At 47.0% G+C, this 16031-nt stretch overlaps 1 protein-coding gene and 1 pseudogene across 10 annotated transcripts in view; both read left to right on the forward strand.

Moving 5' to 3' along the window:
* The window catches only part of PHF21A (PHD finger protein 21A), a 307695-nt gene that overhangs the window by 271425 nt on the left and 20239 nt on the right, over positions 1-16031 (forward strand). For 7 of the 10 annotated variants that reach the window (XM_063944307.1, XM_063944300.1, XM_063944301.1 and 4 more), the window contains 3 exons: positions 7672-7827; positions 12499-12574; positions 13551-13654. In XM_063944307.1, the coding sequence (XP_063800377.1) occupies positions 7672-7827; positions 12499-12574; positions 13551-13654 (336 nt within the window). The remainder of the gene's footprint in view (positions 1-7671; positions 7828-12498; positions 12575-13550; positions 13655-16031) is intronic. The other 3 variants (XM_063944305.1, XM_063944306.1, XM_063944304.1) reach the window with 1 other exon arrangement.
* Positions 1397-1515, forward strand: LOC134971148 (5S ribosomal RNA; annotated as a pseudogene).

A 16031-nucleotide genomic window follows, 5' to 3' on the forward strand; every position in this document is an offset into this window, starting at 1 on the left:
TAACATAATAGAAGCCCCTTGTCCTTTTGCAGAAGAGCATTTGGGAGTTGTTCCCAGGGAGCATTGCCTGATCGTATCCTCCTATAGACTAACAAGGGAGAAAAAGAAGGCTCTTGTGTGGGCGCACTCTTTACAGGAAAGAAGTTCCTATAATGTAAATCGGAGAATGTTTAAAACATAACTTTTATTGGTAATAATATAAGCACAATTTACCCATCTAAATGATCCATGAAGAAATAAAGAATTAGAATTTTTTTTTTAAATGTTCTGGTCTCTTTATTCCAAAGAGTGATTGGAAAGGTTGTAAACACAGAATTGTCATACCACCATTTCCCCTGACAAGTACAGATTGGAGTGGTCAAAGCATTAATATGTAGATATCCAACTATGATCACTTGTGTTAAGTGGATATATAGCCCTAACGGGCGAAACGCGTCTTCCACACGGGGGTCCGTACATGGAGTGACTGCACGGCGCCAGCTCTTTGCACCTGACCATGCACTGATCCATTCCTCTGCCTGCTGATTGGAGTGTCGTAAGCCCTCACTGCTCTGTGTTCACACGGGCAGTAATATCACACTCAGGCATATTATTAATGCATATGTATTAATTGCTTATTAGAGTTCATTATTTCCTTTCTATGTGAGTCTTGTCCTCTGATACGGGCTATAATTTTAGACCCCAACAGTGGCCAGCACATTACCATTTCTTATTATTTGTGCTTTCATTCATTATTTTGTTGTGTGGTACCTGACAAATATCATCTGTCAGGCTCATTTCAAATCACAGATTAGCTGCTTTCGCTTCCTATTCAGGATCAGGAATTTGTGTCATATTGTTTCTTTCCTAACATTTGATCTACATTGTTTGTGGATTTGGTAGCATGTAAACACTGGCATTGCATTTCTTGTCAAGAAGATCCTTTGTGCATATAACACACATGCCTATGTTCATCCATTATCTATATATATTTTCCCTGCGTTGATATTATTGCACTTTGTGATAACTTATACTCCCCAGGGGGATTCTAACGACAGTATTTGCGGGCCGACTGTCCATCTTACTTATTTACTGTGGTGATCATTTTCTGAGACTGACTTTACTCACAGCAGTATTCTGTGTTGTTAATTTTATTTCTAATTTTGGGTTATAACCCCAATTACGTAGAATACCAACCTAGAATCAATTCCACTTCCTTATCTGTCTCGTGGACTCTCATCCTCGATTCACAGAGCCACGAATGTGGGTGCTGCTGAACCATGCCTAACGTGGAAAGCAGATCCACCTATTCTTACTTATCCTTTCACTTCCCCCTTCTTCCTATTTCTTCCTATTATTTCCTACTGAATTATTTCCTATATAGGTGCACTCTCATTGGCGTGCTGATCATACTATCCTCTACTATCATACCACGCTGCCATCGCCCGATCTCGTCCGATCTTGGAAGCTAAACAGCGTTGGGCCGGGTTAGTACCAGGAAAGGAGACTGCCTGTGAATACCTGGTGTTGTAGAGTGGGAATTTGCTACCTCTTTGTGTGAGAAGAACACGCCAACAGCAGTATCACCACTATTTCTTTCCCATATCTCCTCATCTAGTCAGTGAATGCTCAGTGCAGTTCAATGTGTTTTCCATTTACAATTATGGTATTTGTTGAACGATTCAGGTGCTAGAGTCTGGTGACCACTTAACAGCTATATATCCACTTAACACAAGTGATCATAGTTGGATATCTACATATTAATGCTTTGACCACTCCTCGGTCCTATTAATACAGCAATCTGTACTGGTCAGGGGAAATGGTCATGAGACCAGGACATTTATCTTTTTCACAAATTAATGTTTTCCTGCAAATGTGTCTTTCTCTTCTTTCTTCTTACAGGGTACTTTCCCCCCCACTGTGTGCTATTCCTGTAATGTGTACCTCCATTAGTTGCACACCCTGCCAGCAGTAACCTACACAGTGCGCCTCACATGGCTGCCTCGGATGGTTCCTCCATGGGCAGGGTGTGCTTCATTTGGATCTTTCCATGCAGGGTATAGCATGCTCCTACACACGTGTCAGTATTCCCGTGAATGCATTTGGCCCTTGTATGGCTCATCTCCCACTGTGTAACCATCGTAGTGCGCCCAACATGGCTGCCTTATCTGGTAAACTTGTGGATGGGATGAAACATACATGGACCTGATGGTTTTATTGGAACCCTACTCTGAACCTAAGGACTCTGCAATCTCCCCGTTTTGTGTTCTCTTCTAGGGGTGGACTATTCCACCCTGGGTAATCCTACGCAGTGCGCCTAAGATGGCTGCCGCACCTGGTACCTTGTGAGGGTGGAATACACAACCCCTGGAGGTTATTACCCAAAATGCTTACACCAACCCTGCATTATGCTTTCTGTCTTTATTGTCTGTGTGGTTTATCTTTTGATGTAATACTTAAATCTTCTGTATTATGTGCATTGTTTGAGTTCTAGTTGGTGCCGCGGATGGCTGCCTCGGTGCTGCTCTGCCAAGCAGCCTTTGTGTTTAGTCTTGCATGTATAATATGTCTAATATGTTGAGTCTATTGTACAGTTGCAATGTGCAGTATCAACTCATACGTGTAATGTATGTAATGTATGCTATGTTCTTCCCCCTTCGTATGCTATGTATTCCCCCTTCATGTTGCTGCTTGGCGATGCATTGTACCACAAAGAATTCCTAGTGTACATGAGTACACCTGGCCAATAAAGCTGATTCTGATTCTGGTGGTATGACAATTCTGTGTTTACAACCTTTCCAATCACTCTTTGGAATAAAGAGACCAGAACATTTTAAATTTTTTTTCTAATTCTTTATTTCTTCATGGATCATTTAGATGGGTAAATTGTGCTTATATTACAGGTTGAGTCTCCCTTATCCATAATGCTTGGGACCAAAATGCTTGGAATAATCGCATACCATAATGTGATATCATGGTGATGGGGCCTAAATCTAAGCAAAGAATGTATTTGTTACATATACACCTTATACACACAGCCTGAAGGCAATTTTAGCCAATATTTTTTATAACTTTGTGCATTAAACAAAGTGTGTGTACATTCACACAATTCATTTATGTTTCACATACACCTTATACGCACAGCCTGAAGGTCATTTAATACAATATTTTTGATAACTTTGTGTATTAAACAAGGTTTGTGTACATTGAGCCATCAAAAAACAAAGGTTTCACTATCTCACTCTCAGTCAAAAAAGTCCGTATTTCGGAATATTTGGATATGGGATACTCAACCTGTATTACCAATAAAAGTTATGTTTTAAACATTCTCTGATTTACATTATAGGAACTTCTTTCCTGTAAAGAGTGCGCCCACACAAGAGCCTTCTTTTTCTCCCTTGTTAGTCTATGTACTTTCTGGCTCTGGGCGCACCACCAACGAGGACAGCATATAGGAGAAAATCACAGATATTTTCTCGCTCCCGTTACTAAGGGTAATTAATTGTCCGATTTTTGTTTTTTTCCGTTTATACACTTTATTACATTTTGTGACCTGTGCCCGATCGCCCTATGTTTTGTCATAAGTACCCTCCTATAGTCCTCACCGAACATTGTAAGCCAAAGAACCAGTTAAACTCTCTTGACTGTCTAGTTCTTTCTTGTGTGAATAACCTACTGTACTGTGTATCAGTCTGTGTGCTGTGGCCATAGGCGTATCCTCATGTAGTGCTTGCGGACTCTCCTGTCTAGTCGGTGGGCTGTCTGTTACCTTGCATCATCTTAGGTGACTGTCTCTTAGTTTTCCCATCTTTAATCCTGTGATTAACCCTTCGTAGTCTACTCTTAGTTCTGTTTAGGAGGCTTTCCTTTTTCTTCTACACAGAACTGATCTGTGACCTATGTACACACTCACCGATGTTCTGAGAAAACCAGCTTACAGGGACGGATTCAGGTGCTCCAAAATAAATGCGCATCTTCGCCTGTATTCCGAGTTATTTGCGTATATGTGCCCACACTACCATTAGCTTGTGAAAGTAGTCCTTATCACTGTGCAATTGCCCTAGCCCTGCCTTAGCTCTCCATCCTACCAACAAACCCACAACACGGTCTCTCACTACTTAGCCTGTGCGTGCATTCAGCCACAAGTGGATGTACTGCTGAGATTCATGCAACTATGAATCGGCTTGGGTACAATATCCCAGCAGTCACAATCCCAACGGTCAGGATGCAGAGAGCTGTATCCCGGCGGTCAAACTCCCGACCGTTTCAGGTAAGTATTTTAACACTAACCCACCCCTCCTGCAGCCTAACCCTAGCCCTCCCCTTCTGCAACCTATCCCTAACTCTCCTCCTCCTGCAGCCTAACAGTTACGGTTACAGCTCTCTCCTGCAGCCTAAACCTAACCATCCCCATCTGCTACCTATCCTTAAACATCCCCTCCCGCAGCATAACCCTAACCCTCCCCTCCTGCAGTCTATCCCTACCCATCCCATCCTGCAGCCATTACTCTAATCCTCCCCTCCTGCAGCCTAACCTTAACACCCCTCTTCTGCAGCCTAACCCTCCCCTCCTGCAGCCTAACCCTAACCGTCCCCTCCTGCAGCCTAACCCTAGCACGCCCCCTCACAGCCTAACCCTAGCGCCCCCCCTCACCGCCTAACCCTACCCCACCCCTCCTGCAGCCTAACCCTAGCGCCCCCCCTCACAGCCTAACCCTACCCCACCCCTCCTGCAGCCTAACCCACCCCTCCTGCAGCCTAACTCTAACCCACCCCTCCTGCAGCCTAACTCTAACCCACCCCTCCTGCAGCCTAACTCTAACCCACCCCTCCTGCAGCCTAACTCTAACCCACCCCTCCTGCAGCCTAACTCTAACCCACCCCTCCTGCAGCCTAACTCTAACCCTCCCCTCCTGCAGCCTAACTCTAACCCACCCCTCCTGCAGCCTAACCCTAACATCCCCCCTCCTGCAGCCTAACTCTAACCCACCCCTCCTGCAGCCTAACCCACCCCTCCTGCAGCCTAACCCTAACATCCCCCCTCCTGCTGCCTAACTCTAACCCACCCCTCCTGCAGCCTAACCCTAACCCACCCCTCCTGCAGCCTAACCCTAACAATCCCCCTCGCAGCCTAACCCTACCCCCTCCTGCAGCCTAACCCTACCCCCCTCCTCCTGCAGCCTAACCCACACCCACCCCTCCTGCAGCCTAACCTTAACACCCCTCTTCTGCAGCCTAACCCTCCCCTCCTGCAGCCTAACCCTAACCCTCCCCTCCTGCAGCCTAACCCTAGCGCGCCCCCTCACAGCCTAACCCTAGCGCCCCCCCCTCACAGCCTAACCCTACCCCTCCTGCAGCCTAACCCTAGCACCCCCCCTCACAGCCTAACCCTACCCCACCCCTCCTGCAGCCTAACCCACCCCTCCTGCAGCCTAACCCTAACCCACCCCTCCTGCAGCCTAACTCTAACCCACCCCTCCTGCAGCCTAACTCTAACCCACCCCTCCTGCAGCCTAACTCTAACCCTCCCCTCCTGCAGCCTAACTCTAACCCTCCCCTCCTGCAGCCTAACCCACCCCTCCTGCAGCCTAACCCTAACATCCCCCCTCCTGCAGCCTAACTCTAACCCACCCCTCCTGCAGCCTAACCCACCCCTCCTGCAGCCTAACCCTAACATCCCCCCTCCTGCAGCCTAACTCTAACCCACCCCTCCTGCAGCCTAACCCTAACCCACCCCTCCTGCAGCCTAACCCTAACAATCCCCCTCGCAGCCTAACCCTACCCCCTCCTGCAGCCTAACCCTACCCCCTCCTCCTGCAGCCTAACCCACACCCACCCCTCCCGCAGCCTAACCCTCCCCTCCCGCAGCCTAACCCTCCCCTCCCGCAGCCTATAACCCTAACCCACCCCTCCTGCAGCCTAACCCTAACAATCTCCCTCGCAGCCTAACCCTACCCCCCACCCCATCCTGCAGCCTAACCCTAACCTTCCCTTCCGCAGAGTAACCCTAACCCACTCCTCCTGCAGCCTATAACCCTAACCCACCCCTCCCACAGCCTATAACCCTAACCCACCCCTCCCACAGCCTATAACCCTAACCCACTCCTCCCGCAGAGTAACCCTAACCACCAATGCAGCCTAACCCTGCCTCTAGTGCCTAACTCCATCACTTAACATTGGGATCCATCTGGATTCCTACCGTAGGGATCCCGCTGATGGTATTGTGACTTTTGGGATCCCACCTATCCCAACTATTTTGTGCATAGAGTAACCAGCATTTTGCATGTGGTCAGGCTGGGATTACTTTCTATGTTGCCAAGTCTTCAGTCAAAGAAAAGTGTTAGTTTTGTATTTCCGTCTTACAGACGTGACTGCAGTAATGTCCGTGACATTACTTGTCATTAAGGTGGTCATTCCGAGTTGATTGCACGGCTGCTAAAAACTGCTAGCGAGTGAACGCTATGCCGCCTCCCACTGGGAGTGTATCTTAGCTTAGCAGAAGTGCGAACGAAAGGATCGCAGAGCAGCTACAATTTATTTTTTGTGCAGTTTCAGAGTAGCTCAAAACCTACTCAGCGCTTGCGATCACCTCAGACTGTTCAGTTCCTGTTTTGACGTCACAAACACGCCCTGCGTTCGCCTAGCCACGCCTGCGTTTTTTCTGCCACGCCTGCGTTTTTCCGAACACTCCCTGAAAACTGTCAGTTGACACCCAGAAACGCCCACTTCATGTCAATCACTCTGCGGCAGCCAGTGCGACTGAAAAGCTTCGCTAGACCCTGTGTGAAACGACATCGTTCGTTGTAATAGTACGTCTCGCGTGCGCATTGTGCCACATGCGCAGAAGTGCCGTTTTTTTTTGCCTCATCGCTGCACAGCGAACGAATGCAGCTAGCGATCAACACGGAATGACCCCCTAAGTCACTACAATCTTAAGGTCTCTTAGTGACGCATCAGTGAATGCACAGATAGTCTGCAACTGGGATCTCTGCTAAACTTGTCTTAGCATATTTTACTTTATAGGTCACATTTGTAGATGAAACCCTCACAATGGCACATATACTTTATCATGGTGAGCTTGTTGCAGGGTTCCAACTTCATGGGGTATGCGCTACCTGTTATCAGCAGACGCTACATACAACACGTGGGCGACAGGGCCCCAGTGTGTCAGTCTTGGGACCAAAGAGAGCTGTTCTGCTGTGATAGAACCCAGCACATCTCCCAGCGCGTTACAAGTCTACATTTTTCAGTCGCCTCTTGTTTGAACGTGGGTTATGAGACTGTAGCGCTCACTTGCTTCCGGCTGCTAGTACTATGAGCCCTATACTTCTGCCTGAAGGAACACCTCTGTTTCTACTCCTGGATTTGGTGGTGGAAGGATGTGTTAGTAACATGACAAACACTCTTAGACCACGACTGCGCTTTTCAATTCTCTTTTTAATCACTTCCAAGATTTCTTCTTCTTTATTGCTGCAGACCTGTGTGTGCGTGCTTTGCTCTGCATTGCAGTGTGTTGGTTGCTTTCTTCTTCGTCTCTGCTCATCAGTAAAACGCCCCCTAGATGAACATGCTAAGTGCTAGTGGGTTGTTGTTTTTTGCAGCCCAAAAAACAAAAATGAGGAAGGGCGGTTGTCAGATTTTAGGCTGACTCCTTTTTTTTTTTTCGCCTCCTCTCTCCTGTGACCCCTACAGGCTGATATCCATGAGGATTTTTGCAGCGTCTGCAGAAAGAGCGGACAGTTACTGATGTGCGACACATGTTCACATGTATACCACCTGGACTGTTTGGAACCTCCTCTGAATTCCATTCCAAAGGACATGTGGATATGTCCCAAATGCCAAGACCAGGTACCGTGTGATAGATAGATAACAGGTGGCAGGAAAGCCCGCCTATCAGCTCTTCACATAAAAGCCCTGCCCTGCTCATAAACTTCAGAACTTCCTTCTAAAGTCAAGTTTCAGTGAAGAGGTATGGCAGCCAAGGAGAAGCGCCACCTTACAGGAACAATTTCCCACCCAAGCAGTATACTAGTACAGTATACACCGCCACGTTATGCTGTGTCTTATTCATTTTTACATTTGAATTTTGTTTTTATTGCAATTATATTTTTCTTTTGCCAACTGAGCAAGTGCGTACGTGGTTTCAGTTATTCGATTTAATCCCTTGTGTCTCCTCTTTGGGGCAGATAGAAATTGGATTGATTTGTAATCACATTTCAATCCTTTTGCTTATAAGTGCACATCATCTTGTTGATGAACGTAAAGGTGAAAAACTGCCAGTCAGGACAAACAAGCCGCCTGGTTCAGAGGAGCACACAGTTGTCTGCGCAGCGGTGATCACTCAGGCGGGGTGGGTGTGATAATATCTCAGGTGCCGTATTGTGCGCAGAGACGCCCACCGCTAACGCACTAAATTGGGAACATGGGTGCACCATGGACCCTCTCAGCAAGTCTATGCAGTCTCGGACTGAAAGTCGCCCCTAAGATACCTGGCCCTCTCCCGCGGTGAATAAATTCCACGGTGGCTGCCGATGGCATGCCCAGAAAATTGTCCGAGCACACCTGCATTGTTCTAGCCCCCCGCCCCCCATTAACTTCCCCAAATGCTAAATACCTTACGCTCACTTGCAAATAAATTCTCTGTGGTCTGCTTTTGCAAGACCCCCAAACTTGCTTCACTGTGTCCAACCTGGACATTGTGTGTCCTTCTGAATCAGGCCCAAAGTTACTTACCCACACTTCATATTGTGGCCAGAACATCCTGACAAGCAACGTTTTAATTTAAAAAACAAAACTTAGTACTGTAGGGCATATGACCTCATATAACCCCACAACACTGTAATAAAGTAAGCCATTCTCTCCACTTGCTGTTGGCACAAATTCAGCTTGCAGGTATAGGTCATATAGCCAGGTACCAGGGGGGTCATTCCGAGTTGATCGCTCGCCGGCTACTTTTAGCAACCGTGGAAACGCATAGTCGCTGCCCACGGGGGAGTGCATTTTCGCTTTGCAAGTGTGCGACCGCCTGTGCTGCCGAGCGGTACAAAAATATTTTGTGCAGAACAAGACCAGCCCTGTAGTTACTTATCCTGTGCGATGAATCCAGCGACGGAGGTCCCGGAATTGACGTCAGACACCTGCCCTGCAAACGCCTGCGTTTTTCCAAACACTCCCAGAAAACGGTCAGTTGACACCCATTAACGCCCTCTTCCTGTCAATCTCCTTGCGATCGGCTGTGCGAATGGAATCTTCGCTAGATCCAGTGCACAACAAAAATGCTCTTTGCATCCGTACGATGCGCGTGCGCATTGCGGCGCATATGCATGCGTAGTTTTGCCATTTTTTTTTACCTGATCGCTGCGCTGCGAAAATCAGCAGCGGGCGATCAACTCGGAATGACACCCCATGTACGATCCTATATGTGTGAATTGCACATAGTACATGGCTGCACAGTCCTCCCCTCAGCTCTTTCTATGCATTGATGCAGCCTTTGCTGCCATTAATGGGAATATAAGCGGCATATCACTAATCGTACACACGTGTGTGGGTGCTGTCCGCGGGTTTCTCCTGCAAAGCTGCTATGGTTAGCCACGTATTCTAGGTGAGCAGCTCTGGGACAAACAATTGCGTGCAAAGTACTGTCCTCAGCTGTGCGATTTCATTGTTATTGCACAGAGTGCGTTGCTTGTACAAGACTTGGTATTATTGGTGAATTTTACTGTTTATGCAGACACTGTTGTAAAATGCTTCTGAGGCAGACCTACTAGGGGTTACGTAGGTTGTGGTGCACACACACACACACACACACACGCACACACGCAGTTAGGGGTCCGTCTCTGATTGTTATACAGCAGATGTTGCATCTCCGGCAGATTACAGCATAAAGTGACAACACAAAGTCTTTTTATAGTACATATTGGAGAATCTCGGGTCTGCAGAAATGGACATCCAGGATTAGTTTTGATTTAGAGGAAGGATAAAGTATTTGTATGCTGAATTTGTGGCGAATTGTGTTAGAAGTCTCAGGTGGTGAAAGCGGCCTAAGTTATTGATTTATCACCATACGAGCATCTCTCTCCGTAACGTAGAGGCTGATCAGCTGGCCAATAGATGTTCTGTAACTGTGTGACTTACCCCTGAGAGAGAGACCTGGTATGTTAGTATGAAGTGACAAACCGGCCGTGCAAAATACTACATTTATTCTGATTATTATTTTCCTTTATTGGCCCTGCTAGACTAGTTAATGGTTCTCGTACGTGTGTAACCAGTGAAAGCAGGTGAGACTGAATAGAAGGTCCTACCCATTGACATATAGTATAAGACAGAATATTCAGCCAAGCTTGTGTGTTGCTGTGTTTTGGTTTGCTTTACTGTGTGTGTGTGTGTGTGTGTGTGTGTGTGTGTGTGTGTGTGTGTGTGTGTGTTTAGACTTTGTGGACTTGTCATGTAAAAACAAGGTGATTCTTGCGGGAATACACTTTATTATTACACTTTACAGTATATTGGTTAGTGTGTCTAGTAGATTGTAGAAGTCCCATTATATTATTGTAGGATTTGTTAATTATCGATAGAATGTAGCTATTCTTCATGGTAAAAGTCTGTATAATTACTGTCATTATAGAGCGGACGGTCTCTTTCTGGGATAGCACATGACATAATATACAATTTTTGCCAGAAATAACCTGAAACTGGAGCCGCGGTGTGGTTCTGAGGTTTCCGCTAACAGAAGTGTCACTTTATGTGTCCGTTCTTCCTATAAGGCTAAATACATTGTTTCTGAGTGGAGATGCAAATTAAGGATTATATGGCAAATACATGTTCAGAGTAGTCAGGGGCATGCAGTAATGTTATTTGTGTGTAGTAAAGCCTGTAGCATGTATGGCTGTCCGTGTCAGTGTATATAGGGGGTAATTCAGATCTGATCGTAGCAGCAAATTTGTTAGCTAATGGGCAAAACCATGTGCACTGCAGGTGGGGTGGATGTAACATGTGCAGAGACAGTTAGATTTGGGTGGGTTATATTGTTTCTGTGCAGGGTTATTTTTACACTGCAGTTTAGATTTCAGTTAGAACACACCCCACCCAAATCTAACTCTCTCTGCACATGTTACATCTGCCCCCCTTCCTGCACTGCACATGGTTTTGCCCAACTGCTAACAAATTTGCTGCTACGATCAGATCTGAATTAGGTCCATAGTCTTATATAGTCTGAATGTTTGGAGAAGCAGAGCATTTGTAGGATGCAGTACGGTCCGGCACTGCATTTATTCCCAGAATCAACCAGCGGGTGATAATGACCGTTACAAGCATGGATCCGCAGTGTTCCTGCACCTGTTTTATATGAGGTTTTTATAACTACACTGTGCTGTTACTCAATCTCCTATCCAGCTCTCTCTATGGCTTCCTGCTGTCTGCATTCCCCTCCTCACATCATCCTGTCACCATGCAGCCATGCTCTCACTGACACATCACTCATCTCCTCATCTCTGTGCTTCTGGGGACCCTGCTCCTCCCACTATATAACTTCCAGTCTGTGACTTCCTGCTGCCTCCATTCCCCTGCTCACCCCGATCACTGCCCCTGTCATCACTAACCAATCACTCATCTCCTGATAGAGCAGGGTCCCCCAGCAGTACAGACTCTATCTCCTATCCAAGTACTGATTATGGCTTGCTTCTGCCTTCTTGACCATCCTCACATTATGACACCTTCTGGAGTTTACTAACATGATCACGAGTGGACAGGTCTTCCACGAGATTGACACACTTGTCTACTAAAGCACTTCCTGCTGCTGCTCCCAGTGCAATGACCGGTTTGGCTAGAGGCTGCTCTATCAGTTGAAAGCGGAGGAGCAGGAGCTGAAGTGTGAATACAATAAGATGCTCAGTCCCCAGTTACTCCTCTGAAGGGGAAAAGTGCTTGGCATGCAGCCTACCATGCACCCATCACCAGTGTGCGCTCATATTACACTGACCATGTGATCTGTGCTGCTTCCTGCACTGCGGAGATAAATACTCCTAACCATTGTCCCATTATGGAGTTCATCGGCTACTGGTTGTGATGCTAGAGATGTGTGACAGTGCCGTGTGTAGGTAACAGGCCCGTGTCCCCACCTGTCACGTGGCGATCTAGGTAGCTGTTCATTGTACCAGATCATGTGGTGTGTACAGAATAATCAGTGGCCATTTGTCTGTTCCCCTCACTATGGTACGTGTAACATACAGCCTGACCTCATTTGTGATCAGTAGTCAAGTTGTTGTGTTTGTGTCCACAGAGTAATAGAAGTACTATTTCAATTATACACTGTGTATATGTATATATATATATATATATATGTGTGTGTGTGTGTGTGTGTGTGTGTGTGTGTGTGTGTGTGTGTGTGTGTGTGTGTGTATATATATATATATATATATATATATATATACACACACACGCACGCACGCGCGTGCGTACATAATGTAAATATATGTGGCCTTGATTTGTATTGCTTCTTTAAAACTTTGCTCGATATGCTTGTAGATGCTGAAAAAGGAGGAAGCGATTCCGTGGCCGGGAACCTTAGCCATTGTCCACTCGTATATAGCGTATAAAGCAGGTGAGTGGAGAGCATTGTCAATTCTCGCCCAGTTGGCACAGCCCCCTGATAGCATGCCATACACGCCGTCCTGGACAACGTGACCAGGATACAGGCGGCATTTGGCCCCTACGCAGACCTGTTTGTGTTTCCATCTGTGCCAGTTGGTAAAATTAAGAATAAGTATAATTAATTATGAGTTTATCAGAGATATCGGCAGATCTGATTTATGCCAGAACTTTATCCACGTATTCCTGATTTTAGAGTTACCATGATCAGGTGCTGCATGTACCACTTTATTTCCCCTACCGTTGCCCCTCTGAGAGGAACTTATGTTACTACAATACAGTAAGTATTTACACATCTAGAGCTGGCTGCTACCACTGACTGCTCTGCACAGATCTGGGTTATTGTCCCACTTACACCAGCTGAATTCCTGGGTTCCTGCGTCACCCGGGTCTGCTGCCAGCTATACCTGATGGTGGTGTGGCATATCCTGAGGACATACTATAGCAGTATGTATAAGCGCGACTATTTTTTTGTAGTTGAAGTGATTGTCAGAGGGTGTCGGGGATAGAAACCCCTTTATATTTCAGTATAGCATGAGTTTATTTTTTATTAAAGTGATAATAAACACTTGTGCATGTGACACTGGTGCAATGGTGGCTCCACCCACTCTCACTAGAGCTACCTCTTTATAGCTACACACTATTATACCCTCTCACTACCATGCGCTCTTGTACAATAGCCACATTAATTTTCATGTTAACCCTTTCCTATTTATGTCCATGGATCAGGTACGCTAGCACTATGTTTTCATTGTTAAGTTATATCCAGCTTTCATCATCGGTTGCGTTAATGCTCTGGGAACAGTTGCTATGCACAGAATGTAACGTGTTACAGACCACTAAACCATGATCGTGTTCATGATCATCACTAGGCTGGAATACTGTACCGCTGATCGCTTTGTAAATTCCCTAATCTTATCTTTTTAAAGCAAAAGAAGAAGAGAAGCAGAAATTACTGAAGTGGAGCACAGACCTGAAACAGGAGCGAGAGCAACTAGAGCAGAAAGTAAAGCAGCTAGGCAGCTCCATAACAGTAAGTGACCGAGAAATGGCGTGATCCACCTCCATGCACCTAGCGACTGTGCACCTACCACTGCTGTAACCAGTAACGTATCTGTACAAGCGTAGTCATTCTCAGTAACACACATCCCCGGTTCCTGTGCACGCTGTGTGCCGCTGCTGTAACCAGTAACGTATCAGTACAAGCGTAGTCATTCTCAGTAACACACATCCCCGGTTCCTGTGCACGCTGTGTGCCGCTGCTGTAACCAGTAATGTATAAGTACAAGCGTAGTCATTCTCAGTAACACACATCCCCGGTTCCTGTGCCGCTGCTGTAACCAGTAACGTATCCGTACAAGCGTAGTCATTCTCAGTAACACACATCCCCGGTTCCTGTGCACGCTGTGTGCTGCTGCTGTAACCAGTAACGTATCAGTACAAGCGTAGTCATTCTCAGTAACACACATCCCCGGTTCCTGTGCACGCTGTGTGCCGCTGCTGTAACCAGTAACATATCAGTACAAGCGTAGTCATTCTCAGTAACACACATCCCCGGTTCCTGTGCCGCTGCTGTAACCAGTAACGTATCAGTACAAGCGTAGTCATTCTCAGTAACACACATCCCCGGTTCCTGTGCACGCTGTGTGCCGCTGCTGTAACCAGTAACGTATCAGTACAAGCGTAGTCATTCTCGGTAACACACATCCCCGGTTCCTGTGCACGCTGTGTGCTGCTGCTGTAACCAGTAACGTATCGGTACAAGCGTAGTCATTCTCAGTAACACACATCCCCGGTTCCTGTGCACGCTGTGTGCCGCTGCTGTAACCAGTAACTTATCAGTACAAGCGTAGTCATTCTCAGTAACACACATCCCCGGTTCCTGTGCACGCCGCGTGCCGCTGCTGTAACCAGTAACGTATAAGTACAAGCGTAGTTATTCTCGGTAACACACATCCCCGGTTCCTGTGCACGCTGTGTGCCGCTGCTGTGACCAGTAACGTATCAGTACAAGCGTAGTAATTCTCGGTAACACACATCCCCGGTTCCTGTGCACGCTGTGTGCCGCTGCTGTAACCAGTAACGTATCAGTACAAGCGTAGTCATTCTCAGTAACACACATCCCCGGTTCCTGTGCACGCTGTGTGCTGCTGCTGTAACCAGTATCGTATCAGTACAAGCGTAGTCATTCTCAGTAACACACATCCCCGGTTCCTGTGCACGCTGTGTGCCGCTGCTGTAACAAGTAACGTATCAGTACAAGCGTAGTCATTCTCAGTAACACACATCCCCGGTTCCTGTGCACGCTGTGTGCCGCTGCAGTAACCAGTAATGTATAAGTACAAGCGTAGTCATTCTCAGTAACACACATCCCCGGTTCCTGTGCACGCTGTGTGCCGCTGCTGTAACCAGTAATGTATAAGTACAAGCGTAGTCATTCTCAGTAACACACATCCCCGGTTCCTGTGCTCGCTGTGTGCCGCTGCTGTAACCAGTAACGTATCAGTACAAGCGTAGTCAGTGCACGCTGTGTGCCGCTGCTGTAACCAGTAACGTATCAGTACAAGCGTAGTCATTCTCCGTAACACACATCCCCGGTTCCTGTGCACGCTGTGTGCCGCTGCTGTAACCAGTAACGTATCAGTACAAGCGTAGTCATTCTCAGTAACACACATCCCCGGTTCCTGTGCACGCTGTGTGCTGCTGCTGTAACCAGTAACGTATCGGTACAAGCGTAGTCATTCTCAGTAACGCACATCCCCGGTTCCTGTGCACGCTGTGTGCCGCTGCTGTAACCAGTAACGTATAAGTACAAGCGTAGTCATTCTCAGTAACACACATCCCCGGTTCCTGTGCACGCTGTGTGCCGCTGCTGTAACCAGTAACGTATAAGTACAAGCGTAGTCATTCTCAGTAACACACATCCCCGGTTCCTGTGCACGCTGTGTGCCGCTGCTGTAACCAGTAACGTATAAGTACAAGCGTAGTCATTCTCAGTAACACACATCCCCGGTTCCTGTGCACGCTGTGTGCCGCTGCTGTAACCAGTAACGTATAAGTACAAGCGTAGTCATTCTCGGTAACACACATCCCCGGTTCCTGTGCACGCTGTGTGCCGCTGCTGTAACCAGTAACGTATAAGTACAAGCGTAGTCATTCTCGGTAACACACATCCCCGGTTCCTGTGCACGCTGTGTGCCGCTGCTGTAACCAGTAACGTATAAGTACAAGCGTAGTCATTCTCCGTAACACACATCCCCGGTTCCTGTGCACGCTGTGTGCTGCTGCTGTAACCAGTAATGTATAAGTACAAGCGTAGTCATTCTCAGTAACACACATCCACGGTTCCTTTGCACGCTGTGTGACGCTGCTGTAACCAGTAATGTATCAGTACAAGCGTAGTCATTCTC

This window comes from Pseudophryne corroboree, chromosome 11 (assembly GCF_028390025.1).
Source record: "Pseudophryne corroboree isolate aPseCor3 chromosome 11, aPseCor3.hap2, whole genome shotgun sequence".
Taxonomy (NCBI): Eukaryota; Metazoa; Chordata; class Amphibia; order Anura; family Myobatrachidae; genus Pseudophryne; species Pseudophryne corroboree.